At 57.4% G+C, this 26,474-nt stretch overlaps 11 protein-coding genes across 11 annotated transcripts; 3 read left to right on the forward strand and 8 right to left on the reverse strand.

The window, feature by feature from the left end:
• Positions 1-220: 220 nt before the first annotated feature.
• Positions 221-672, reverse strand: CH63R_06641 (NADH2 dehydrogenase subunit 14K; the record flags this gene model as incomplete). The annotated part of the gene is made up of 2 exons (XM_018301616.1): positions 221-450; positions 639-672. The coding sequence occupies 2 exons, from the start codon at positions 670-672 to the stop codon at positions 221-223; spliced, it is 264 nt and encodes an 87-aa protein (XP_018159466.1).
• A 720-nt stretch (positions 673-1,392) lies between these two features.
• On the reverse strand, positions 1,393-3,146 carry CH63R_06642 (Cdp-diacylglycerol-glycerol-3-phosphate 3-phosphatidyltransferase; the record flags this gene model as incomplete). Its single annotated transcript, XM_018301617.1, has 4 exons — positions 1,393-2,356; positions 2,405-2,685; positions 2,753-2,824; positions 2,886-3,146. 4 exons carry the CDS (start codon positions 3,144-3,146, stop codon positions 1,393-1,395), a joined length of 1,578 nt encoding a protein of 525 aa, XP_018159467.1.
• A 305-nt stretch (positions 3,147-3,451) lies between these two features.
• CH63R_06643 (NADH ubiquinone oxidoreductase subunit NDUFA12) lies at positions 3,452-4,114 on the forward strand (the record flags this gene model as incomplete). Its single annotated transcript, XM_018301618.1, has 5 exons — positions 3,452-3,517; positions 3,559-3,579; positions 3,637-3,721; positions 3,799-4,000; positions 4,063-4,114. The coding sequence occupies 5 exons, from the start codon at positions 3,452-3,454 to the stop codon at positions 4,112-4,114; spliced, it is 426 nt and encodes a 141-aa protein (XP_018159468.1).
• An 887-nt stretch (positions 4,115-5,001) lies between these two features.
• Positions 5,002-6,578, reverse strand: CH63R_06644 (tRNA-guanine transglycosylase; the record flags this gene model as incomplete). Its single annotated transcript, XM_018301619.1, has 2 exons — positions 5,002-6,242; positions 6,332-6,578. 2 exons carry the CDS (start codon positions 6,576-6,578, stop codon positions 5,002-5,004), a joined length of 1,488 nt encoding a protein of 495 aa, XP_018159469.1.
• A 1,085-nt stretch (positions 6,579-7,663) lies between these two features.
• On the reverse strand, positions 7,664-11,503 carry CH63R_06645 (AMP-binding enzyme; the record flags this gene model as incomplete). Its single annotated transcript, XM_018301620.1, has 1 exon — positions 7,664-11,503. One exon carries the CDS (start codon positions 11,501-11,503, stop codon positions 7,664-7,666), a length of 3,840 nt encoding a protein of 1,279 aa, XP_018159470.1.
• Positions 11,504-13,386: 1,883 nt separating this feature from the next.
• Positions 13,387-15,378, forward strand: CH63R_06646 (LCCL domain-containing protein; the record flags this gene model as incomplete). The annotated part of the gene is made up of 1 exon (XM_018301621.1): positions 13,387-15,378. The coding sequence occupies one exon, from the start codon at positions 13,387-13,389 to the stop codon at positions 15,376-15,378; it is 1,992 nt and encodes a 663-aa protein (XP_018159471.1).
• Positions 15,379-15,589: 211 nt separating this feature from the next.
• CH63R_06647 (uncharacterized protein) lies at positions 15,590-16,310 on the reverse strand (the record flags this gene model as incomplete). The annotated part of the gene is made up of 2 exons (XM_018301622.1): positions 15,590-15,690; positions 15,815-16,310. 2 exons carry the CDS (start codon positions 16,308-16,310, stop codon positions 15,590-15,592), a joined length of 597 nt encoding a protein of 198 aa, XP_018159472.1.
• Positions 16,311-17,948: 1,638 nt separating this feature from the next.
• On the reverse strand, positions 17,949-18,859 carry CH63R_06648 (Small secreted protein; the record flags this gene model as incomplete). Its single annotated transcript, XM_018301623.1, has 2 exons — positions 17,949-18,401; positions 18,527-18,859. 2 exons carry the CDS (start codon positions 18,857-18,859, stop codon positions 17,949-17,951), a joined length of 786 nt encoding a protein of 261 aa, XP_018159473.1.
• A 2,027-nt stretch (positions 18,860-20,886) lies between these two features.
• On the forward strand, positions 20,887-21,729 carry CH63R_06649 (Phospholipase/Carboxylesterase superfamily protein; the record flags this gene model as incomplete). The annotated part of the gene is made up of 1 exon (XM_018301624.1): positions 20,887-21,729. One exon carries the CDS (start codon positions 20,887-20,889, stop codon positions 21,727-21,729), a length of 843 nt encoding a protein of 280 aa, XP_018159474.1.
• A 175-nt stretch (positions 21,730-21,904) lies between these two features.
• On the reverse strand, positions 21,905-23,145 carry CH63R_06650 (WD domain-containing protein; the record flags this gene model as incomplete). The annotated part of the gene is made up of 2 exons (XM_018301625.1): positions 21,905-23,082; positions 23,133-23,145. The coding sequence occupies 2 exons, from the start codon at positions 23,143-23,145 to the stop codon at positions 21,905-21,907; spliced, it is 1,191 nt and encodes a 396-aa protein (XP_018159475.1).
• Positions 23,146-24,217: 1,072 nt separating this feature from the next.
• On the reverse strand, positions 24,218-26,269 carry CH63R_06651 (WD domain-containing protein; the record flags this gene model as incomplete). Its single annotated transcript, XM_018301626.1, has 5 exons — positions 24,218-24,320; positions 24,374-24,518; positions 24,574-25,054; positions 25,135-25,538; positions 25,594-26,269. 5 exons carry the CDS (start codon positions 26,267-26,269, stop codon positions 24,218-24,220), a joined length of 1,809 nt encoding a protein of 602 aa, XP_018159476.1.
• Between the last annotated feature and the right edge of the window lie 205 nt (positions 26,270-26,474).

Here is a 26,474-nt window from a genome sequence, read left to right on the forward strand (position 1 = left end):
CACGGAACGACCTGTCCAAGGAACATCCGATTCCCACACACCACACACGCGTCGTCGTCGTCGTAGTCGCCCTCCTTCTCCCCTCCCTCTCGCTCAAGCTTCCTCTTCGAAGCTAGGCCGTTCGTTTTTCTCTTTTGTGTATGTGTGTATCCTCTCCGGCTTCCACTTCGGTTCGCAAGTCGGGCGGGTGAAGGAAGAACGATCCCGATCCTTTTCGCATCTATGCCTTGGCGGCCTCCTCGTCCTCCTTGCGCGCCGCCGCCCTCGCGCGCTTCTGGAGCAGGACCGACTTGCGCTCGTTGAGGATGGCCGACTGCCTCTCGTCGACGCCCTGCAGCCAGTAGCCGAAGCTGCCACCGCCGAGCATGTAGGCCGGGTAGGCCCAGAGGGACTCCTTGTTGAAGAAGGGGCGCATCTCGATGCCCATTTGCCAGAAGCGGACGGCGAAGCCTGTTTGAGGGGGAAACACGAGATTCCTTCGTAAGCCACAGCCCTCTTCTTTTTTCCCTTCGAATCATACAGGACATCCAAGGGCCCGAAACCAAAAAACCAATGGCTCCTGGTGGCCGGCGTGTATGTGACGATGCGAGGCTGAGATTGGGGGAGGGATTGGCAGGGGGGAAGGAGGTATCACGTACCGAAGCCGCTCCAGAAGAGGATCCTGCCGACCATTTTCGAGTGTGGAAAGGGAAGGTGATGTTTCTTATCGAGGGGGTGTCGGGAACGTGTAAGTCAATTGACCACTGTCGAGAGGGAATGGGGCGGCCGCTTCCGTCGTTTCGCGGGGGGTTCGATCGTGGATGATGTCGAAGCTTGTCCCGTAGTCTCTCTTGATCTCTCTCACCCCCGGGATTGCAGGTGTGGTGGTCCGCGTACCCGCCCGGGTCGCCGGGACTTGGGACGGAATAATTGCAAATCCGGTTTTTCCGATTCGGTGGCGCAGGTCCTCCTGTTGGCAGCTGGGTGCTAGGGGAGCCAGACGGCTTGTAGCGCTGTAAGTTCCCCCCACCTGGAGCACGACAGCGCTGTCGTCGAGCCACTGGGTCGTTTGATGCCTTACACAAAATTTGGCAGGAGACTTTGCATTTAGTTGTAGTATAATCGCAGGGTAGACACAATGTTCTCCTAATACGGTTCGCAGTCTAGCTGCTGTCGTAGGTGATAGCTGCAGTTACGATGGTCCGCCTGGTTAGTATCTTGGTTCGATGTGTGTGTTGCAATGCAATCAACGTGCTAAACCCCGGCCAACCAAAGGGGAAGTGGTTCACATCATCAATAGTAGGTGTGTTTGCCAACGTCACGGGTATCATTACTGTCCACATTGTACACAGGCTGGGAGTGGGCTCGTCCAAGCGCTCCGCAAGCCCTCGTCTATAGTATATTGTATACATCTTACAAAGCACCGCCCACCGCCTGCGCGATCCACATCGCTATCCTCACCTGGAGGCCAACCCGTCTCTCGTTCTTCGAGAAATCCTCGCGAGTGACGCGCTCGGCGTGGTCTTGGAGCCAGGTCTGCTCCTCGCCCAGACGCCTCTTGAGGTCCTCGTCTTTGGTCAGGATCATGGCGCCGGCCTCGAGGTCGTGGGTGTAGCTGCGCTTCGTGTAGTTGGAGCTTCCCACGACGCTGATCGATGGATTCCGCTCTCCCGGCAATGTGATCCAGAGACCCTTGGCGTGGTAGGTCCAGCCGTCGGGCTCGCCGACAGTCCCCTTGCGCCACTCCTTGAGCACGATGGAATCGTCGAGCTTGCGCTCGTGCACGGCGCGGACGAAACGGCGCGCGAGGAGCGTGTAGGCGCCGGGCAAGAGTCCAGAAACGCCAGGAGACTGGTAAAACCCGTTTGCCTGCTGCGAAGCGGTGATAACGACGTTGTTTTGCGACGCAGTCGAGAGTAGCAGTTTGGTTAGTGAAGGTGCGGGATTGAAGTAGCCTGCGGTGAAAGTCCACGATGAGCCATTGTATTCGGGCTTGCCGAGCGTCGATAGCACGTGGGTAATGGCAGGGAGCTCCGTCGAGGTATTGGGCTTCATGAGCTGGGACAGCTGGGCCAGCATATACACCTTGGTGTCTTTGCCTGTATCTGCCGAGGTGGTTTGCTTGGGTGAGATCAGAGCGTCAAGGGTCGGCGTGGTGGTGCCGATGAACTGCTTCGGCTCTTTCAGGGGTGACGGTGCGGGATTGGACTTGGGCCAGGTCAAGGTGAACCCAGCGGGCTCTTTTGATGGCTCGACGAGAAAGCTGAAGGAAGACACGCCATTGTGGATGTTCCAGAAATAGTCCGTTACCTCCTTGGAGGAGAAGAGGTGGTAGCGATCTTGCCGATTTGTGAAATAATCGGAGGAGAGGTTTGCCCTGAGCTTCCGTTAGTCGCAATTCCATCATGGTGCTTCGGGACCGTACCCAGACAGGATTATCTCATCATCCACACCGTAAAGCTTCATGTGCTGCAGGCCCCATCCCTCGTTGATTCGCTTGGGGATATACTTCTTTCTCACGCCGGTCAGGTTGGGTGTGTGGTACATTCGAATCTCGACTCTGTCGGCGCCAAACTCGGAAACGAGGGGTGCAAGGAGGGATGCGCAAGATGGGTTCGGCTCCTCGCGGGTACCGCGCAGGGCGTCGGTAAGAATGCTGAGCTTCAGGTTGGGGTTGTTCCGTAAAGCTTCGTGTAAAGTCGCGATCTGGAGGTGGAGGGCATTAACCACTGGTTCCCACTGTTCCCACAGACTCGCACATCTCGCAACGTACCAGCTCCTTCTCCGTCTTTCCGATGTAAAGTGTAGACAGAAATATCCTGCTTTTCGCGTTCCGTATCCGCTCCTACGCCTGTGTTAGTCCTATGCTCGAGCCCGTTGCCCTTGCGCTTGCGAGCGGCGCACACCTTTAGTGTCTCATAAAAATCGGCCGGCGTCCTGATGATCCGAATTTGCGACCCATTAATGCTGAAGGACGGCGCAATCTTGTCGAGCTCGGTCGCGAAGGGCGCAAGCATGCCGGCAGTGTTACCAGAACTCGAGGCCGTTGGGGTACCGGCAGAAGGCATCGCGAATCGTCGGCATTGTGGTCGGGCGCGCGTGGCATTCGTTTTGGCGAAGGGAATTCGGAGCTTCGTGGAGCACCGAGAAACGCCGCGCACAATCATGTCGCGTTCGAATGACCAAAAGATTGAGGATTTGCGCTTTTCCTAAATGCTCAAAAGTTCATCCAAAGAGCAGAGTGAGAGAGAGAGCTTCAAGACAAGAGACAAGGGTGTGTGCATGAAGCTCCGTCATTGGCGGCGGGTTTTGCCGGGAGCGCAAGGGAGTCCAAAGCCCAATCGCCTTGCAGGTTATGTAATCCAAAGCTCCACCCCCGATACCTTCGCCGTTCAACCTTAGCGAAACGTCCAGTCTTCAATTCACGTCGTCGATATCACAGCTTCTCGAGGTCAATTGACCAGCCGCCACCATGTCGACCCCCGCGAGAACGTTCAACAACCTGCGCAAGATTGGCATCAAGGCGCGTAGCTACTTTGTCCCACCGCTGTCGTTCCCGTCGCTAACTTTCGCTCGCAGGAATACTTCCGCCAGATGCTGGTACATGGCCCCCGAGCACCCCCCGATCGCCATTGCCCCTCTAACGCTTGAGAGTAGTACATCGGCGACACCAAGCACGGTCGTCTCATAGGCGAGGACAAGGCTGGCAACAAGTTTTACGAGAACAACGAAGAACTGCCCCGTATGGAAAACCAACCCTTCGGACGATCTGCGGATGGAGAAAGAGAGGAGAGGAAGGCTAACGAGAGGAACCGACAGTGCGTACGCGATGGGTGGACTTTAAGAAGCATGACTACGACTCGGCTCAGGTCGAGCCTGGCTGGCACGCGTGGTTGGCCTACATGGTCGACAAGGCGCCTACCGAGGACGCCCTTCTTCAGACCAAGACCCGGAAGTGGGAGGTCCCGCATGTTCTCCCCAACTTCACTGCGACACCAGGCGCCTACAAGCCATACAGCACGTAAGTTCGGACAGGTCGTGGGAGGGGAAACTCGCGAGTGATGCTGATAACCGGTGCTGCAGGACGAAGTCAAAGATTCGCGCTTGGGAGCCCAAGGCCATCGAGAGGCAATGAGTGTCGGGGGGAGATGTGATGAATGTACATAACCAAGGTCGCTCGACGCAATTCCAGGGGGCTTTTCTTTGTGATGAACAATTCCATTGATGTTCCGAGATGTGTTTGTACCAAGGTGAAGTATGGGTAAAATTGTTCATAAATTGATAGCTGAGGAGGGCTGCCCTTCGAATGCGATGGTGAAGAATGCGGCTTCGACATGATGGGGGAGTCACTCCGGGCTGGCGGCGGATGTTTGCTTGTGAATTCCTGGGAAACCAGTATTCCGCAGTTCACTATCTTCGTCATTACGGTCTTTTTCTTCGACGTCACATTCTTCCTATACAAAGAGGTCTCTTATGGACTGGCTAAGCCAGATTTTATTCCAGCTTGATAGCTTACGTGCTGCGGGAGAAAACCATCTCCCCTTGGAAAGACCACGCGTTGCAATCGCCAAGGGATGGCAGAACAATTCTTGGTATTTACAGGTATTTGTTTCAAAGAAAGCGTTCTGGGCTCTACACGATGTCAGACATTGTTGGTCACCAAGTCGTTGGTGATTACGCCGACATCTCCGATGAGCGCGTATGAAACCCGGTTCTTGCAGCTACATGCTAAGTCGGCGAGAATCAAGCAGAATGATGTAGATGATAGTGACTTTCGAGTGGAGAAGACACAGAGACACACAGAACCAACGGGGAGGGATGCTGAACGACCCAGGGACGAGAACTGAGGAAGAGCAACGTCGACACAATCAACCCTAAGCCGTACGCATCGACGGCTATATTCCATTGTTTCGAGAGTGGCTGGCGTATCCGTGACTCCCTAACTTCGCGGCGGTAAAGGCAAGAAGCGCCCATGTTGCTCCGCCACTGCAGCATGCCTCCTAACAATGCCGACAACGCGGGTTACTCGGGCTTCCCCTCCCCATGCGTAACCTCGGCGAACCCCTTCTCCTCGAGCTTCAGTGATCCCACATCAGGCACGAGCGGAGTCTCCGCGCCCCCGGCAGCCGCAGCGGCCGCGGCTCCATTGACATCGGCACCGGCACGCTCCCCGTCCGTCGCGAAGTTCTCCCACGCCGGCGGGTTGATCCTACTAGGATTCGGGTCCGGCTTGAAGTGGTAACCCCTCGCCCTCGGCCTCGTGCCCGTACCCTGCGGTAGCTCCGCCTCGTACGCCGTAGCGAAACGCCTCGCCTGCTCCTCGAACCCGTCGACGCCGTCCCGCGCCAGGGCAGCCCGGACGCCAGCGAAGAAGTCGGTCGCAACCTGGTGGTTGTGAACCTGGAGGAGCGTCCAGCCGAGCATCTCCTTGGCGTTGAGTAGGTGGTGCAGGAAGGCGCGATGGTGCGTCGTGCAAGCGTAGCAGGGGCAGCCCCGGACGAGGGGCTCGAGGGAGGCCTCGTTCTCGGGCGACCACATGTCCTCGCCGAGCGGTAGGGTGGCCTTGCTCTGGTGGATGTCGGCGGGTGGTGGGAAGGTGAAGGACAGCGCCACGCCGGCGTCGGAGATGGCGTTGAGAAAGGGTATTGTGCAGAGGTCGATACCCAAAGAGATTTGGCGGAGGACTTCTTGGGGTGTGGCGGGAATGTGGAGAGAGAGACGGGGCAGCGAGACCAGTGGTTCGTGATTGTCCACGATGTCGGGCATCAAGTCTACATCGTAGACGGCCAGTCCTGAGATGGAGTCGACAACGTCGTCGGCCAAGTTACGGAGATGCTCCCACTGAATGGGATACGGCACCGCCAAGACGGGCGCAAACACAGAGACCCCGGACTCCTTCAGAGCTTCCCGCCTCTTGGGCGTCAGAAACGCATCAGTCCAGTCCTCGGTTCGCCCGGCCATGCGTACGAGCTTCTTCGGGACAGGCATCGTGCTCGTGTGGAACAGATCCGCCGGGCCGATGGCAATGTCGGGCTTAAGCGTCTCGACGGCGTCCGAGTACTCGTCCACTGTGAGGTTCCGGAAGCCGGTGGATGTGAAGATGGCCATGAACTTTGCGCCGTTGCCCACGGGAGTCTTAATCGCCGGGCACCGTCTGGGAGCGAGAACCGTGGCTACCGTCTCGGGCAGGCACGTAAAGGTGTGGAGAGGCCTCTTGTCAGGCGAAGGTATCGAGAGCGCCGAAGGGTTCTTCTTCTCGATGACTGGGCTTCCAGTCAGTGTTCATAGTCTCTCGTGTCAAAGTAAAAAGGGAAGGGGAAAATGAAAGTCAAAGGGGCTTGGGCCAACCAACAGTCCTCAAGCGCCATATATGCTGCACCGACAGAAACATGTTTTTTGAGGTTGTCGGGTGTGACATGAGGAACGACGCCCCTCGATGCCACGGCGATGTAGTTTGGGGTTTCGATGGGGTTCCTCTTGGAGAGACTCAGTATTCCCAGTCGAGCCGCCGAGGTGCTGCCATCGACGGCCTTCTTCAGTACTTCGAATATCATGTCTTCCGGTTTCCTCCTCCCGTTGACGGTTTGCGCATCATTCATCTTGACACATTCCTGACCTCCTCAAGCAAGCTGTGAGTCAACCCCCGGTGCCACAGGGTTGTGGTTGGTTGTAATGGCAGACGATTTGCTGGTTCTAGGCCCGATCTCCGAAACTTGGCCGCAAATTCCGAAATAGCTCACTTCTCTCTCTCAAGTCAGTTGTCGATGGTCAATCGCTCGCATTCCCCGTATCGTCAAATCAAATCAAGGGTTGTGAGATGTTCTAGCGCATGTGTAAAACAAAAAGGGCTGTTAGCCACACACGCGACAGTCCCAGCCACATCGAGCAGTTCTACGTTGAGGCATGAGACTGTGGCTTGACTACTCCCTATGGCTGCCTATGAACGCGGGTGGGTCTGACACCACAGACACATAGGTACGTACCTGGCATCAAGTTCAAGCCGATGACGGCGGGCCACTGCGGCTCGGTGTTCCGGCGGAGCCCCGGGCGGATCCGGACGAAGGGTGCTTCAGGGGGTTTGACCAAGTACAAATGCAGTGGAACTGGGCTGCCCTGGCCAATCGTTCGAATAGATGCTGCTCTGACGACGCCCAGTGCTGCTGCTAACAGCAAATGCAACGCAGATCGACAGCGAGATGGTTGCTGTTGCTGCTTTTGCCCGTTGTTCTGCATGTTCGGCTGTCGGTCAGTCGGCCTCGGGGGGGACTGGCGGGATGACGTACGCTGCTGTCGGCGAAGACCAAGGTTTGACATGTCCTGCTTTGGAAGGGGACGACATGTGAGAGACTCGAACTGAATGGAAAAAGACCAAATCAACATATTGATGAGGATTTTGACCTCGACCCAAAGTCCGAGGGAAAGTGGTCGCTGGGGCACAAGTGACTTTGCTATGCTGGCTGTTTGACCGTTGGGTCGCTCCTGATGGATGCCAGTCACAAACATCACACTAATTGCATACGGTAATCCAAGTGCAAAAGTAAGCGATATGGAGACAGCGGGCAAACGGACAGTGTAAAAGTCTCAATAGATCTAAACTAGTATAACCATATATAATTAACGTTCATCATCCCTCACAGGTATCGTGACAAGCACTTATAAGTCTCTCCAAATGCAGTCGTAATCATCAGATAGGCTCATCCCTCGGCTCAATCAGCACCTCGTTGACGGCAACGTGCTCTGGCTGGCACACGGCGTACACGATCGAGGAAGCGACGTCTTCGGGGTCCAGGACCTTGGCACCCGTGGGCTCGCCGTACTTCTTGATGGCCTCGGCGTCGGTCGACATGCCGAGCAGCTCCGTGGCCGTGTTCCCGGGCTGGATCGAGGTGACGCGCAGGCCCGTGCCGGCCGTCTCGAGACGCAGGCTCTGCAGCGTGGCCTCCACGAAGAACTTGCTGGCCGAGTAGACGCCCAGGCCGGGGAAGACCTTGCGGCCGGCGTCGGACGAGATGGCCACGATGTGGCCTTTGCCGCGGCTAAGCATGCCGGGGACGGTGTTGGACAGGCAGTGCAGGAGACCCTTGCAGTTGACGTCGACGGTGCGCTCCCACTCCTCGGTCTGGTTGTTCGCCATCATGGTGAAGTACATGACGCCGGCGCAGCTGACGAGGATGTCGACGGGGCCGAGCTTGTCCGCCGCCGCTTGCATGAGCGACGCGACGTCCTCCTTGTTCGTGACGTCCGTCTTGTGGATGAGGACCTTGCCGCCGGTGCCGACAAGCTTGGCCTTGACGGTCTCCAATGCTTCCGTGCGTCTCGCGGCGAGGGCGATGTGGGCGCCTTCCCGGGCAAGACCGGCTGCAACAGCCGCTCCGATGCCCGAGGAAGCGCCGGTGATGACGGCGACCTTGCCGGCGAGGCGGCCCTTGGTGACACGGGACGTAGCACCGTTGGCGTCGGCCCTTCGCGGGGGTCTCGAGAGCCAGCCTCTAGCGCAGAAGTGACGAGTGTAAGTCTCGAGCAGGTTGGTGTCGATCTTGGGACGGGGGAGGTTGTACAGGGCCAGAGCAGGGGCCGTGGCATCGTCCTTGAGGACGGTGACCGCTTGCAGAGCCTCGGCGGTGGGCATACCGCCACGGAGAATGTCGACGGTGAAAGGCACGTCGCCCGCGGTGCCGAAGCCTCGCTTCTTGGTCCAGAGCTCAACCCAGTCGTCCCACGGGACGCGTGTGGTAGGGAACCCGAGCTCGTTCAAGCTGTCAAAGATGTAGTTGGCCGAAACCGGGTTGGGGTCGCCGAGGTGATAGACGAGCTGATTGGGGTCGGTGTGGTTGGCTAGTGTAGTGATAGCCGCGCTGACAAAATCGACAGGCGTCATCTCGGCGAACCAGCCGTCGACATGAGGCGCAGTCTTGAGATGCAACGACTCGACGATCAGGGCGTTCAAGAGATCCCAGGCGTTGCACGAGCCCGTATTGCTGTGGCCACTAATCGTACCGGGCCGGTAGACCTTGCACGGCATACCTCGGCGAGCGGCCTCGTAGACCAGCTTCTCGGCCACCCACTTGGTCTGACCGTACCCGTCAATGAGCTTCTCGGGGACGTCGTCGATATCGACCATGGCGTCTTCGGACCAGCCTGCCACAGACGGAGTCAGAACACCGTTCGTGGACACATGGTGAAGCGTGGCGCCGCTCTTAGATGCCAGGCGCAGGATCTCTCTGGTGCCTCCAACGTTGGGGCTTCTCAGCGCAGCATAGGGGTACACCAGGTTGACGGTGGCGGCGGCGTGGATGATGACCTCGACACGGGACACAATGTCATCGTAGACATCCGAGGCAATGCCTAGGTGCTCTCGCGACAGGTTTCCAGGCACAACCTCCATCCTGTCGAGCAGGGAGTCATCCCAGATGCCGAGATCGATGAGGTTCTTACGAATTCTGGCCATTCCCGCAGGACGCATGTCATCCGTCGGGTCTGTGAACCGGACGAGGCAGATGATGTGTGCCGAAGTGGTTTCCACGAGGTTTTTGAGAAGGAATGCTCCAAGGTATCCAGTCGCGCCGGTCAGAAGGACTGTGCCGGCATCGTTCAAACGTCGCATGGAAGTCCCGTTGGACTGAATGTCTTCGGGAAGAATCGAGTCGGCACGGAGAACGGCCGGGAGATCGGCTTGCACGGCCGCGGTATGACCATCGCGAGCATCGCGAATAGCCTGTAGGTGACCTTGCAGGGTGGGCGTACCAGCAAGAGGGGCAAGCGGAACGGGGAATCCGAATTCCTTGGTAAAACGGTTCGCCAGATCCGCCAACACGAGAGAGTGGCCTCCAATGTCGAAAAAGTCGTGCTCTTCGGTGATGGCACTGTCCGGCATGTTGAGGGCGGCGGCCCAGAGTTTCTTGACGGTCTCCAGCTTTACCTTTGTGTTCTGTTCCTTCTCGCCGTTGGTGGCAAGCTTGGGGCTCGGCGGCGGTGGCAAGGCCTTCAGGTCGGTCTTTCCAGAGACACCATGAGTGGGAAGCTCTTCAAGTTCTACCCAGTAAGTTGGGATCATGTAGAGGGCGAGATGCTCTCCAAGAACACGTCTAGCGGCGGGACTGTACCCAGACTCATCCACTACGACGTCCGCTCGGCCTCTCTTGTCCTCGTTGTCACGGACGATGTAGGCAACGAGCTGTCTTTCGAGGCCCTCTCCGTGAGAAGAGACGGCACAGTCACGCACGGCCAGGTGCTTGACAATGGCGTTCTCGACCGCACCGGGTTGGACGGTGTAGCCACGGGTCTTGATCATGCCACCTGCTCGGCCCGTGATCTCGAGAAGCCCAGAGGGAAGCACGCGGGCAAGATCGCCGGTGCGGTACATGCGGGCACCTTCCTTCTTGACGAAAGGATCCGGATGGAAAGCTTTAGCAGTCGTCTCCGGGAGGTTCAGATATCCCCTCGCCAGGAGGTCGCCGCCCACGTAGAGCTCTCCGCTGACGTTGTTGCCGACTCTGTTACCGTTCTCATCCATGATGTAGATATGCTCCGGGTCCATAGGTGGGCCGACGGGGCAAACGCGGGTCTCAAAGTCAACAAAAGTGCGGATGTCACCGGCGGCGACCTCGTGGGTCTCGCTAGCGCTGTAGACGTTCAAGAGTCTGGTTTCGGGCAACGCCTTGATTGCTCTGCGGCAGAGATCGGTGGTAACCACCTCACCATTTAACCAAAGAGACCGCAACTTAGGCAGGCGCTTGCTCAGATCAGGGTGACGGGACAGGACAGTTGCCAGCAAGGTAGGCGTCATGAGGGTGTCTGTGATCTGTCGAGAGTCGAGCAGATTGACAAGAGCTGAAGGGTCGTAACTGGCACTGTCCGGAACAGCGAAGACTGCTGCTCCGCGCAAAAGGGGGCGGAGCATCTCCCAGACGAAGAACACATTGCAGGCTACACGGTCACCCGGTTGCAAGTCGCTGAGACCAAATCTGAGGTCGTACGAAAGCACAGCGGCTCTGTGAGGGTTGGCAATGCCTTTCGGCTGGCCGGTCGTGCCCGAGGAGTACGACACGAAGGCGAGACGATCAAGGTCGTCGCTGGCGGGCAACGGAGAAAGCTCGCCGTTCGCATGGCCGTTGACAGTCGTCTTGCTGGGCTCGTCGTAGACGATAACGGGTACATCTGCCTTGATGTGGTTGACGTGTGCGTTTTGGGTGATGACCACTGTAGGCTTTGCGTCCTGGATGACATCGCGAAGAAGCCCAGAGGGATACGCGAGCTCGAGCACCAGGAAAGCACCGCCGGCGCGAAGAGCAGCCAACGAAGCAACGACGTAGTCTGCACTCCGGCTCATGAGCACGCCGACGAGGCTGTCTCTACCAACTCCATAATGCCGACGTAGGCGGTCGGCGAGTGCCTGTGTCTCTTGGTCCAACTCGGCGTAGGTAAGAGTTCGCGACTCATCCTCAAGAGCAAGAGCATCTGGGGTGGCCTTTGCCTGCTGCTCGAAGAGCGCGGCGAGGTCCTTGGTGATGTCGAGAATCGGCATCGTGACAAGTGTCTGATAAGGGGAGAGGAGTGGGGGTTGGGGGTTGGGGGTATATGGCAGCCAATTCGTGAAATCGTAAGAGACAAGACGACCAAGTCGAACAAATGAATAAAACTGTAATCACTTCCAGGGGACGCGATAAGAAAAAATGGGAGGTGTGATAAGTCCAAGGACAGTGAAGTCTGGACAAGAAAGAGTTGTTGTTCACTTCGAGGCAACCTCTGGTCTTTTGGGATAAAAGTAAACAGGGCAACGGCAGCTTTAAATCGGCGAAGGAAAGAGGTCACGAGACAGAAGGTTGTCAGAAGCTCTTCCAACTGGCTAGTTAAAAGCAGTTGAGGCAAGGAGTGACGAGGAAACGACACAACCAACAGGGCGGGAAGGCAAATGTGCGTGTGTACCTTGCGTGGCTTCACAGTCCCCTACCGGTTAGAATTCCCTCAACAAGTTGGACCGCCGACGAAGGCAGCGTAGCACATGCAGCACCGCACCGACAGCCGTCACGAAGCGATCAACCATCGGTACGGGGTAGCCCAGGCCAATCCATGGCACCCACTATCGGGAGGATACGGCCAATGAGATACATGGTTGCCAAGTTGACCGATAGTTTAGATGGGTCGAAAGAAGGCGATAGAAGCCGTCCTAACTCAGTGCAAGGTGAGGAGGAAATGTGGCAAGGTTCAGCACGTGTCGGTTTTCAGGCTCTCTTACTCTAGGTATGTAACTATCAGTAGTAAAGGCAGCCCTAATGCCGCTGAAGACGCATGAATCGAGGGTCTAGGCTAACGACTCGGCTAGGATCATAAGCGAGTAGGCGGCGTAGGATGCTTCGGTTGGCGGCGTTATACCTAATAACGCGGTAAAGGTCCGCAAGGGGAGCGTTGAACTTGAGAGCACATGTCAGAAGGTTGCAGAGGCGATATCGGTGACGAAAGAGAGAAAAAAAAGTCTAAACGACCGTGGGGGCCAGAGTGTCATTTTAAGCATGACCAACGGAGAGAGTTGTAGGTAGTTCGTCATTTAAAGCGACGGAGCCCACGAATTCGGAATTCGTTCTGACTGCCAACTGACTCGCTGTACTGTTGCTGTTGGGCCGGGGGTGGGGGTTTGCGCCATGCAAGTAGTTGCACCGCCACCATTGTGGCTGATAGGCCGGGGGCAGAGTCGGTCCGTCACGTGGCCAGGTCTCGGCGTGGGGCATCGGTGGCTGAGGCACTCGGGTCGGTGGCCGCTCCTCCGACACTCCGACACCCGATCCACTTAAACCAATGCTTCCGTTCACACAACACTTTCAGAGTAGCATCTTGGATACGTACCCTTTTCCTGCACTTTATCGCCACGCGGAACACCGGGCGCGTGCGCAAGGACCAACCGATGCTCCACCTGCCAGTTCAAGTCCGACAGGGTGGGTGGTCGGTGCCGCGGGATCGACTGCTTCAGGACCACTGGCTAATGCGGTTCCTGATCCGTTCCTTGGTTTCCTTGAGCCACAGCGCTGCCATTCACGCCCGTCAACAGGCCCCTCCGTCGTCCGTCTGATGTTTCGAAGCCAATGCGTCGACGTCGTTAGGCAGCTGGACGAGAGGCCAGCGAAACGTTCGTTTCACGACCGAGAAGAACTTCGTCATTTGATAGCATCGCATTGATACCGTTGCTCTCTGCCTTTTCTGGTATGACCTCTCTCTCCCTGCGCCTCCGCCCCCAATGCCGAGCCTTTTTCTTTGCTGACTGATTGTCAAGGCGTCCGGATACGGTAGTAGTCCTTCCTCGGGACTCCCTCTAGCCACTTTGGCTCCTCACATTTCGCCCCTGTCCGGTCCGGCGAACCGTCACCAACAATCCACCTTACATATCTTGCCTAGCCCCACGTCCATTCCTCCACCATGGCTGACGGGAGAAGACATGAACACGAACCGCTCCTCACTGCCATGGAGCGACAACAGGCCGACGAGCCTGCCACCACCCGGGCGAATCCCACCGAGCACCCCGATGCGCCGCTCGCGGATACCGCACGTCGCGAGCTCGAAGTAGACGACGACTCGTCTTCCCAATCGACGCCCCGGTTCATGCAAGACGACGGATCGTGGAAGAGGTGGAGATGGGTGCCATACCCGGTGCGCCGCATCGTCAAGGCCACCGCGAAGTGGTCAAAGGGCCCGCCGAACCCGCGGAACTACAAGATCAAGCCCATATTGCCACAAATCCAAGAGTTCCCTCTCGTCCTCATCGATCGATACCTACCGTTGTTCAAACACCGCGTTGGCCTCGTCTTCCTCTACGTCGCCGTCTGGATCGTTACCTTCGCTCTGGTCAAGAGGAGTGAGACCTTCGCGACCGAGGTCGAGGGATGGGGGGCGCCGCAGCAGATCGGCTGCGGCGCGACATACTGGGGTCGGGGTAACAACTGCGGTCTCAACGGCGCTGACTGCCGCCCTTTCAATGGCAGCGGCTTCCCTTTTAGGTGTTCGGCCAACTGCGCCGGCTACATGGTCCTGAACCCTAGGGCTGTTGGGGACCAGGAGATCGTCTACCAGTCGCTCGTCATCGGCGGGCCGACCGACAATTCCAGCACACCCATCTACCGTGGCGATTCGTTCCTCTGCAGCGCCGCCATCCACGCCGGTGTTGTCTCCAACGAGAACGGAGGCTGCGGCGTGGTCCGCCTTGTCGGACGACACGAGGGCTTCCCCAGCTCCGAGAGAAACGATATCGAGAGCATCAGCTTCGATTCCTATTTCCCGCTCTCTTTCACTTTCGAACCGGGCATCCAGTGCAAGGCTCGGGACCTCAGGTGGAACCTGCTGGCGATCTCCCTCGTCTTTACGACAATCCTCTCCCTGGTCACGGCGTCGCCCGTGCTCTTCTTCTTTTCCATCTTCACCGGTGTGTTCTGGCATGTCGGGCTTGCCTCGGACCCGCCCAACCACTACTCTGTCGCCGATCTCGTGTCCAACATCATCGGCAAGTTCCTCCCCGCCATGTTCTGCGCCTGGGTCATGTACGACAAGATGGGCGTCCGGCGGACGCTCACCGGCCTTACGGCTCAGGTCGAGAAGACCGTCCTGTGGCTCGGCGGATGCTGGGTCGGCGCGCTCAGCAACTACACCTTCCGCTGGATCCCGATCCAGCGCCTCAACGCCCACGATCTCAACCAGCAGCCGGGAGCCAAGGCGGCCCTGGCGGCCATCATCATCGTCCTGGTCGTCATTATTGTTCAACAGGTATGGTATTTCAGACAGGAGGGTCGTCTGCTGAAATACCTGAAGCTCTATCTGCTTTTCCTGGGCGGCATCGTGGTCTGCCTTGTCTTGCCGGACCTAAGTCTCCGTATCCACCATTACATTCTGGCCCTGCTGCTACTCCCGGGCACGAGCATGCAGACCAGACCCTCCCTGCTCTACCAGGGCCTCTTGGTCGGTCTCTTCATCAACGGCATCGCCCGCTGGGGCTTTGACGCCGTTCTGCAGACGCCCGCGGCCCTCCAGGGCGACGCGCAGCACGGCTCGGTGCTGCCCAGCATTCTGCCGCCCATTGTCGATCTGGGACAGGCCGCATGGAACATCAACTTCACCTGGAACAACCCGCCCGTGGGGGCGCGGTACGACGGGATCAGCGTCCTGGTCAACGACGTGGAGCGCTTCCGCTCGTATTTCGACGACGGGCCTGTCCCCGCCAAGAGCTTCGTATGGACCCGCGAGAGCGACCTCGGGTTGAACGAGTACTTCCGCTTCGGCTTCATGGAAGGCAGCACGAGCTACGATTACACCAAAGCCGGCATTTGGAACGCAGAAGGTAAATGGATAGACATGAAGCCGGGCCCCTCCATGGTCCGGGCCCGGTCGCTGGGAGACGAGGACGACTTTGTGCCGCGGTGATCCGTGATGTTTTGATGACTCTTTATACTCCTGGATAGATGAGCTGCATACACATACATACTAGAGCTCGATCGTTCTGGAAATCGGGCAAACGTTTTCTCATCTCCATAGCGAGACATTACCATTTCTATTCTTATCTTGGTATGATTATGGGCCATGAAGAAAAAAGGCCACAAAACTCGCTAGTGACATGCTCCTCCCGCTACTCAACCTACGCTCCCTGGCGACGGCGGCAAAGGGGCCGGCCACGCTCGAGGGTGTTCGGGTCGCAATCCAGCCTGCTGTCCTCAATGCAGGTCAACTTCGCACCGCCTAGTTCGTGAGTGTTAGCAACAGTGCTCTCGTATGCACGATACACGGGCTTTGTCGCCTTTATCCCCGAGAGAGAGAGAGAGAGAGAGAGAAGACGCGAGGGGAACCGGGGAGGGATACTCACAGTTGTTCACGCTGTCGGGTACGCAGCGGCCCGTCTGACCGTTGACGTTGCAGACGTCCTGCTTCAGGCTCGTGTTGGCGACGCAGCAGGCGCCGTTGGGGACGGGCCGGTTGTCGTTGGCGCCCTGGCGCTCCATTAGGAGGGTGTCCCGGCGGACGGCGGCCATGGCGGGGTCCTCGACCGCAGCCGCGCTCGCGTGGAGGGCGAGGGCGAGGACGAGGAGAGCGGACTGGGGGGAGAACTTCATTTTGTCGTTCGTTGGCTGGAGAAGGATGGCTTGGGTATATTGGTACTTCGAATGCCTGAGCAGAATGGGTGTGTTGGATTCGTCAAGTGACTGTTTGGAAAGCTCGAAACTTTGCGATGCGAGAAAGAGGGGATGAAAAAGAATGTCCGGCCGGCGGGAGAGAAGTAGAAAAGACTGAGTGATGCTGTTGGGGATGAGGAAACTGGACTGACAGATGACGGAGGATGAAGGGGATCTTATATACATCATCCCCGGAGTCTAGGTCCCGTTGAACGGCTCAACCCCCATGCCCGCTGTTCCCCCTTCACGATGTGTCAAACAGGCGCCACCCGTCGAATCCGTAGCCCGGACGTAGTCTAAATCGCACAAACCAGCAACTCGACATGAGGATCCCGAGGCCATCGCACCAGATCCCCATGATCACGAACGGAACGAGTGAGTTTCGGACCGGGGCCTCTAAGGTGGGGGGAGGGGGGGAAACGACTGCTAGGTTGCCTTCGCAGACCGAATCAGGACTCCATCCGTCTACCACGAACCCTTTTCGCTTGCGTCTTGACACGCGGTAGAGGACGATGGGTCTCTGGGGGGCAGTTGTCTTTTTCGTCTCATATCCCAAAAGGAGAGAGTCTTCCCCCCCCTTCAGGCCATCATCCCCTGAACCTAAAAAGGAGACGGAAGCCAATCTGTGGGAGCCCAGGTCTGGATGAGACGAACATGGGTCGCGAAGGGAGGCTCTGCGGCTGGACGGCGTCATGCAGAGAGACTCGATGCGGTTTAGTTTGAGGGGGGGGGGGGGGATGCTCGGGAGATGCGGCGACGATGCGACGGTTTGAAGTGTTGGGTTGTGGGGTGGATAGTGAAACGGGCGGCAGGGGTATCGTGGGTTTGGGACTTGATGCTAAGAGACTGAGTTTAGGGGGGTAGGGGTAGGGGGGGCCTAACTGTTTACTTTGGGGGGCAAAACGAAGCAGAGATGGGAAGACTTACATGAAAAGATGCAAAAAAAAGGTTCTGAGCTTTGGACTCGGATTGTCTACACAAACGCGCGGCGAACTCTGAGTCACGAGTGGGAGAATGGGTTAAGTTATGTGCCCCCGGATTTGCGCATCTATATAGTCACACGTGCCACCGCGTGTTAGAGTACTTCTTGGCGAATAGAACAAATGTTTGGAGAGGCAAACAGCCAAGGGAAGATCAACCGGACAAAAGTCTAGAGCGGTGGTGATCAGAGAGATCAACTGATGCCCCCTACCGCTTCAGAATCGTGCAGGCACATCATTCTGACGACCTGTATGAATGACAAGACAAACGTGGCATTCAACCCGGTGTTGAAGGGTCACTACTAACTATGATCAACGATTCGTCCATGTAATAGCCATGAGCTCTTGCATTAACCCTTCACTTTCGGTTCCTTCGATTGGAGGTTACATTGGTCGCATGGTGTTCGAAAGCCCGTCTTGGTAGTTGATTTGTTCCGTAAACAGAACATCACTCCCCAAATGATGAGAAATCCAAGACGATGATAAATAGAAAGAGAGAGAGAGAGAGAGAGAGAGAGAGAGAGAGAGAGAGAGAGAAAGGGAGAGAGCAAGAGAGGCATATGTACGAAATAGATAGGAAAGGAATAATTCCAGGATGATGTCCAAAACTTCAGAAGTATAGCTAATCATTGACTTTCATAGTTGCAATTTTCAGCGCTCGGAACATCCAGACACGACGAGAACCACGGACACACTCAAATTCATTGATTTGAATTCTTTAGACAGTTAGAGGGGTCACCTCCCGGGCGACCAGAACCCGATGGAACTGTGCACACACATACACACTCCGTCCAGTCTGGACGGCATTATCCCAGCCAGATACGTAACCACCCAATTACCCACTTGCTCACTCCTCGTCCTCCTCCCCGGCGGCGGCCTTGCTCGCGGCGGCGGCGCCGCCCTTGCCCTTGCCGTCACCCTTGCCATCGCCCTTGCCGGCGCCCTTGCCGTCACCCTTGCCGTCACCCTTTCCGGCGCCCGTGCCGGTGCCCTTGCCCTTGCCGGCAGCGGCCTGGCCTCCGCCGGCGAGGGCGATGGACTGCTTGACGACGTCGCCCGCCTTGGTCGCCAGAGCCTCGTCCTTGGGCACCTCGCTGGCGGCCGGGTTGTCGGTGGAGGCGTTGAACTTGAGGGCGGTGGCGGGCTTGCCGGCGTTGGCGACGTCGTCGGCGATGTTCTTCTCGAGCTTCTTGGTCTCCTCCTCAAGCTTGGCCGTCACGTTCTGGCCCTGCGCCTGCTGGGCCTGCAGGCCCAAGACGGTGGCCGTGAGCTTCATGACCTTGTTCTGGATCTTGGCGCGCTGGTTGTGTGTGGTCGTGTTAGCCCCCCTCGTCTGTACTTCGCACAACACACCCATCGATGCCAATCGATGGGACGGAACCAGAGGAAAAAGAAGAAAAAGCAAGATGATGGTGATCGACTAACCTGAAGAGCGAGGGCATCCTCGCCGGGAGCCGTCTTGGCAATCTCCGTGTTGTAGGCGCCACGCTCGGCCTGGTTGGCGATCTTGTTGGCGCTGTCGAGAAAGTCGAGGTCGGCCTTGTCGACGGTGGAAAGGTCCGTCGGGAGGCCGGCGAACTTCGCCAGGGCATCCTCCTTGGCCTTACCGGCGGTGCCGCCGCTAATGGAGAGCTCGTCAAAGGTCTTAGCCGTGAAGACGGCGCGCTTCTGGACCCTGTTGCCGGCCGAGGAGATATCCCCGGAGGGGGCAGCCGAGGCTACGGCAGCGAGGGTGGCGAGAACGACGGAGAACTTCATGTTGATGATCGTTTGGACGGGGGTGTTTTGTTTACTGAAAGAGGGTGTGGTTTGTAAAAATAATAATAAAACGATGGATTAATGAGCGAAGGACTGGTTTGTGGAAATGGAACAGCACAGCTGTGGAGAAGTATCAGAACACCGGGTTGATGAGACAAGAGAAAGAGTGAGATGATGAGAATGAGAGCCGAGTAGCCGAAGTAGCGAGGATTTTGGATGATCTTATAGTTCGATCGGGGGCTTCACTTTCATCCTTCACAGAAACGCCAGAGCCAGCCACCCTTCGTGCGTCTAAGGACCGGGGAGGGGGGGCTTTGGGCGAACGTTCGGGGCCGCCGGAGGCTCGACATCTCATCGGCATGTAACAGCATCCGAAAGGCAAAGTAAGATTGCAGGTAGACAGACAGGGAGACGAACGGACAGAAAGGCAGAGAAAGAGATGGCGAGCGTCATCTTCTGGAGCGGGCGCGTGAGGCGTTTCAGGGTGTGATCATCCGTCCTTGGACCGTCAATCACCTACGATGATTAAACGTAGAATGAGGCTTGAACCAAACATCAGCGCCACGGGGAAGAGCGAGTGTGAGTCTGGGGTGGCTAGGGGATTCCCGCAGCCAGACCGGGCGCGCGGGTCCGTCGAGATGCTTCCATAAGATTAAGGCGCCGCTGACGGGAACTTCCCTGGGCAAGACCGGAGCGGAGCCTCAACGCTCGTTCGAGTCGTCCCTTACGGGCGAGGAGGGGGGGGGGAGGGGGACCGTCTTGGGTGCCGTCTCATGTTGCCATGGCCAGGCAGCCGCAGAACCATGGCAGAGGGCGAGCCGTGAGCGCGTGGCTCGAGTCAAGCGCCTTTGCGTAACGAACACTTCACCACCACTGCGCCCCGGCGGCGGACAACCCGCCGGATGGCAAAAGAAAGGTTGAGTCGTCCCGAAAAAAAGAGAACAGGGAGGGAGACGGATGCTAGTGACGTGGAGGAGGGAGCCCGAAGGGAAGGGACCCGAATGAGAGAGGGGGTGGTGAAAGTCAAATTTGAGACGAGTTTTACTGAAGTTTTTGACAGCCTGAACCTTGAGAAGAGATGGTATTTTTGACGTCTGTGAGTGAAGGAGAAAAGTATCCCGTAGGGCGAACGAGACGAGAGGCAGGGAAGAGAGAGAAAGAAAATGACAGAGTCAGGGACGGCATTAAGTCTGTAAAATTGGCCGTGAATAGAATCGATTTCACCGGCACCGTCATCCCGGACATGAACATATGTCCCAGATTCGACGACGGTCCTCTCCTCCTCCACGTTTCTCCCCGCAAAAAATAGATAGAAGCAATCAATTATAGATAGATTGTAAGGTTGCCGAGATCCCCATATTATTACACGCTCGTGGGGGCAGAGGCTAAAACGTATGGTGGGTTAATTGAACGGGAAGAGAAAATTGGCAACCGGCTGGGCACCTTCATCAGCCCTGCGGTGATTGTGGTAGTGTACTTGATGTATTGCGGACTTGGCGTAAGGTGTCAAGGTATCATCATGTACGTATGTACAGAGAAGAGAGAGAGAGAAAGAGAGGGAGAGAAGCAATCTATCACAAACGGCGTTTGAAGCTTGAGTCTTGTTGGAGAAAAGTGGATAATTTTTTTTTTGTATTATGTTATGTAAGTCCGATCTCGTGTCATTGAGAGTTCAGAGTTCAAACCCGCGCGGTGCATGAGGCGGCCCCCACTTGGAGATGACTTCAACAACAGCCTCATCGCTGCCATCTCAACTCCTCCCTCACCAGCGCCACTCGCCCACAAGCACACACAAACACAAGCCCACTCACTAAAACTCTCTCTATCTCTCTCTCTCCGTCCTACCACGGCCACAAATAGACTCGGGTAGTTTACAAAACCGCCCCCCATTGGACTCTTCGTCGCCGGGAATCTGGCCGAGATCTAGAACATAATCCATACCTCCCACCCACACCAAGGTTCAGCGCGCATTCAACGCCAAGAAAATTTGAATCCGTCGACACACGTACAAACACACTAACAGAATCATGCCCCCCCGAATCCCCACCCCGGACGACTTCGCGCCCATCCAGCCCGTCCTGCCCCTGACCCTCGTCTTCCCAAACCCGCCCGAGTCCACCACCGCCATCATGCTCCTCTTCCACGGCCTGGGCGACTCCGAGGCGCCCTTCGCCTCCTTCTCCAGGGCAATGTCCCTCCCCGGCGTTCTATCCATTGCCGTCCGTGGGCCCTCCCCGCTGCCTCCGTCCATGCTCCCCGACGAAGCCTTATCCCCAGCATCAGCATCAACATCAACGCCCGCCGGAGCAGGCCACTTCCACTGGGGCGACGACATCACCTTTGACCCTTCCGCGGACTCCCTCTCGCCCGACCCAGGCTTCTCCAGGTCTTCCGCCCTCGTTGTAGACCGCCTCATCCGCGACACACTCGTCTCCCGCTGCGGCTGGGACCTCGCCGACATCATCCTCTTCGGCTTCGGCCAGGGCGGCTCCCTGGCCCTGGGCATCGCCTCCCAGCTCCGCCTCGGGCCCCGCGTCGTTGACGTGACCAACGCCGCCGACGCGCCCGCGCCCAGTAGGCCAAAGAGAGTCGGCAATCCCCATTCCGACGACAACACTCTCAAGGGCGTCGTCTCCATCGGCGGGCCGCTACCGCAGTCCATGGTCCCCTCTGTCAGCGCCCGCTCCAAGTGCAAGACCAAAGCCTGTCTCGTCCAGCTCGACGATGACGCCTTCGACGTCGTCAAGGAGGAGTTCCTCGACGTCAGGCTCGTCAAGTGGAAGAGGAAAGACGTGGCCATGCCCCGCGATCGCGACGAAATGTTCCCTCTGATGAAGTTCTTTGCCGAATGCCTCAAGAGTGGATGGTGAGTTATCCTCAAGGCATTCCACACTTGTCATCGTTAAGACGGGAAAAAAGCCAACCGTAATGCTGCAATGATTATACAAAATACTAGCGGTGGGCTATAGAGAGTGGCTCTAGGAATCGCGGCTACGGGTTATAATTACAAAGGCTGTTGCACGGTTTGCTTCCTCCTCTCCGTCATTAATTGCCCCCTCCTGCCACCTGTGCGGAAGCATCGACACTGCCCGTCGCAGACTTCTTGTCGACTTCTGCCGGGGCTGTTGCCGAACGGCCGATGGCCCCTAGCTGATGCGGACTCGCCTTCTTCTCAGGCGCCTTGACCGCGACCTTGCTTGCTTCGCCACCGGCAGCAACCCTGGTCGCACCATCATCGTTAAAGCTATGGGGAACAACATGCCCTGGCTGGGCCACGGTTGCATCTTCTTTGAGAGGATGCGAAGCTGGCCGGCCGGGGATGCCCACTCTCCCGTCTTCGTGAACACTATGAGGGTTTGTTGGCATGCCCACAGGGGCCGTGGGGTCTTGGCTGAGCCTGTGATCGTGGACGGGATTGACGACAATGGTGGTCTGGTCACTGTGGACGGAGTGTTGCGCTGGCTCTTCGGCCACCTTGGTAGTGCCGTCTTGATGTACGCCGTGAGGTGCCGTCGTCTTGCCCACCGGAGTCCTTGCGTCTATAGTGATTTGATGAGGGGCCAGGCGGCGAGCCACTTGAGTCGAGGGGTCGTTATGGACTGTGTGCGGATGAACTTCCTCGGCAATTCCAAATAGAGGATCGTCGTGGAGGGTATGAGGATACTGCTTCAATCCGACCGGCTTCCTGGGGTCCTGGCTGAGGCGGTGAGGCTCCGCAAAATCGGCCACCGTCACTTGAGCATCTTGCGGGTCCAGGTTGGGACTTCCCAGGACGTCTGGAGATCTCGCAGGAGTATCTTTGCGTTTGTGGTTCGGCAAAGGGGGCGACTGGTCTCTGGTTTCTGGCTCGACCTTGTCCAACTCGGGGCTTGTCATCATGCTGGGCGGTTCGTATCTCCCCGTTGAGTTGCCGGACTCTGGCAGCTCGACGATCCTCGGCAGGCTTTTGCTCTTCATCTGCATTGGCGACGGGGACTTGTACGGGCGGTCCGGCTGGGGCTTGAAGCGGCGGATCTCCTTTGGCGGAGGACCTGGAGAGAAGGGATAGGTTTTGAGATCCCGACAGATCTTCTCGCGTATCAAGACCTCGTTGTGGTTGAGCATCAACGTCCAGAACGGGTGCGCGCAAGCGTTTACGTCGTCATCATCTGCACTGCCAGTGATGGCATAGCGGTCCCGAATATCGCCCCGTTGATCACGGAGTGGTTTCTTCCAGTTGCATACTACGGCAGTCAGACAACGCACTGCGAGCCTCAGGAGACGTCCAACTTACTTATGGAGGACATGCAACAAGACCAGCAAGGGCTGTTGCAGCCACCCGAAGGCGGAGCCAGGGGGTCTTCATCGTAGGCGACTCGTTCGAGTCTTTCTGCAGTGCGGGCGTATACAACGCAAGGACAACATGCGGCTTCGTTTGTGATGTGTGGCCGCTGCTTGGCGAGCCACTTGTGCGAACGAACGGTTCCCAGCATACTAGGTCTTTTCTGTACTGTCTCCGTCGAGTTTCGTCCGTTCTTGGCTGGTCTTTCTGTGGTAAGCGATGGTGGAGAAAGCATCCTGATGAATGATGATGATAGTGAATGAAGCAAATGGCGTTGATAGAAAAGGCCAAGCGCCGTGGTGGGAGATGATGTCGAGGATCTATGGCAGCCGATGGGCGAAGGCGTGTGGGTGACGAAAAGGAAAGGCCTGGAAACACAACAATCCGTCTCTTCCCAAGGCGCAAATCTATTAGGCGCTCCAAGCCCGAAAGGAGGTCAACCGCCCAGAACGGATCGATACTTCTCAAACCAGAGGCTTGGTATCTTCTAAGCTCCTGCCCGAGACCCGCGGGAAGTATTTACACACACACACACACAGAAACACACATATTTGATGTCAACGGCACCTTCCATCGGGCTAGTCGAAATCCACACACCAGAAGGAGTGGACGGAGAGGAAAACGGAAACTATAGTAACATCGCAGGCAGGAAACGGCAGGGCCTCAATGCGTGGAGAAGCTCGGATCAACAGAACCTACTTCTCGTGAAAAAGCCCCTGCGTTGCAATAGTTGTCTTGATACCTGAAAATATGACACGAATCGTCCTGGTGGAACAAGCCGGACAACCCGTGACGGAGATCACTAGAAGCAACGGCCGTCTCGCTCCTGTATCCCAACCCACAAATACGCCGTGACACCGTGACATGTTGATGAAGGGGGGTGGTGTTTAGTCCGAATCCTAATCCGATGCCACCTGTGATCTAAACTCCCACTCGAACTCTACCTCGAACTCTACCTCGACCTCTGCCTCTGCCTCGGTCTCTGCCTCGGTCTCCGGCTCGGCTTCAGGCTCGGCTTCCGGCTCAACGTACGGAACCTATTCGTCTGCAGCGCGCTCCTCTGCATTCCAGCCGTTGGACCCTCGGGGGGCACCATTATGTAATGATCTCAGCGCCGCACTTCTGCTCTTGTTCGACCAACTACGCAGTGTCAGTGTGGGTCCGGCTCGCACTCAATAAGGAGATGAACTTACATCTTGACCTTGCCGTCGTCACCACACGATGCCAATATGCATGGGTCTGCGGGGTTCCAGGCGACGGCGTTGGTCCGGGGCTGGTGACCTTCAAGCCTCTCTACCGCGGCACCACTATTCTTGTGCCAGATGAGAATGTTCCCGTCTACACCCGTCGAGGTCAGCACCCTGACGTTTTGATGCGCCCGAAGCGTACTTACCTTCACTGCCGCTCACGACGAAGCTTTCGTTAGCACCTCCAAAGGCGCTGCGGATTATGAAGTCGCCTCCCGTGTGGCCAAGGAACTTTTGCACCGAAGTCCGGTTTACCAGATCAATCAGTTGCAGCTCCCCGTCCTTCTTGTTGAGCAGCAAATGGCGCGAGTCCTCGCTGATGCTCACGCACGTCGGCCGAGACTTGACCTCCATCTCGTACTCCAGTTCGCGTGTGAAGGCGTTGTACACGTGTATCTTCTGCGCATCATCGACTGCCACGAGCCAATGGCCGTCCGGCGAACCACAGATGTCTTGCACCCGATGTTTCTTGCCCCATTCGCACAGCATCTCTCCGGATGTGCTCCAGGTGCGCAGGCCGTGGTCCTTGTCTAGAGATCCAGTGATGAATGTCTTGCTATCCGCCGCCCAGACACAGCCGCTGGCCGGCTCGTCAAATCTCTCAAGCTTCAAGATCATCTCTCCAGTCTGTTCCACATTAGCACTGTAGTCGAATCCACGCATAGGGTGGTGATGGTGGTGGTGGAGTAGGGGGTGGGGGGTTATACCGATGTGTCCCAAAGACGCGCGTACTTATCCTGCGAGCATGTCACAATCATCGAGTCATCAGGGCTCCACGACAAACCACCGACACCCAATGCATGCGGCCGCAGGACTTGAGATACGGTGAATGAGGGCAGATTCCAAATGACAACGGCCTCGCCATCTCCGCAGGCAGCGAGACGCTGTCCGTCATGCGAAAACACCACCTGCCAGACCTCGCCAGCCAAGTCTGTGAGCTCCAGCGCGATTTCCGTGGGAAAATGACTCCGTTCGCAGTAGTGATCCGAGTACAACGACGGCGATGACGCCGTCGTGTGAAAGAGGCAGCTGTCTATCTGACTTTGCTTCACCTGTTGTAGAAGCACGGCAAGCCTATTCTCCGGCAGCATGACTGAGGGTGATATGCATTCTAGCGGGTCATAAGTACTGAACGGACGGGAGGCAAGGGAACAAGGGATACGCACTTGACAGCTCCGACAGGAGAACCTTTCTTGACTGGCCGTGGGCTCCGTCCCATTCGGCCTTGGCCTTCAAATCCTCGGTAGACTGGCACATGAGAAGGCTGGAGAGGAAGTGAAGCTTCTGGGTATCCTGGTAGAGCGGCGTCAGTTCGGTCCGCAGCACCATCAGGGCCCGGCTGGTGTCACGCTTCTCCAACAGCTCAAGGAACTTTTGTTGGCGTAGCCAGAAACGCATGACGTTTCGGTCGGACCCGGGTGCCAACACCAGGCCGTTCCCTTGCTGGCTTCGGTCGCCGGACATGACGGCTCCAAAGAGGAGCTCCTCAGCCTCGCCCCATTCGCCGCCGACCACGGCGCTGCGGAAAGCGGCGACGGTCGGGCTCTCCAGCTCGAAGCCGCTGTCCCTACTGACGCTCTCGGCGGCACCATGGTATCCCATATCGGACAGCGCTTGTATGAGTATCCGCGTGACCTCCTCTCGATCGTGGCCGAAGTAGGTCGACGGGACGGGCGGCTGGGCTTCCTTCTCTCCGCGGGAAGAGCCGTTCGGGGCGGCGGCGACGGCGGCCTTGCGAGCACCGTTGGTCGCCGAGGAGGTGACGGACGCCTCGGCCCTCGCGCCGTTGGAGTACGTCCTCGACGTCCCATTCGAAGCAACTGCATCGCCGTCTGGAATCATGGCGGGGTCTCCTCTTCTACGTTTGGAGCGGTGAAAGGCGGGTCGACTGGCGCCCGCAGATGTCGCAAGGGAGCCTCCCCGATCCGGGTCGGAAGTGGCTCGTTGTCGACGACCCAAGACCTGACGGGGCACCGAGGGAGTAGCTACCGCGCCGGTGGTGGCAGCCGAGGAATGCTGGGGACTAGTCGGACTGTAGGGGCTCGGG

This window comes from Colletotrichum higginsianum, chromosome 4, assembly GCF_001672515.1.
Source record: "Colletotrichum higginsianum IMI 349063 chromosome 4, whole genome shotgun sequence".
NCBI classification, from domain to species: domain Eukaryota; kingdom Fungi; phylum Ascomycota; class Sordariomycetes; order Glomerellales; family Glomerellaceae; genus Colletotrichum; species Colletotrichum higginsianum.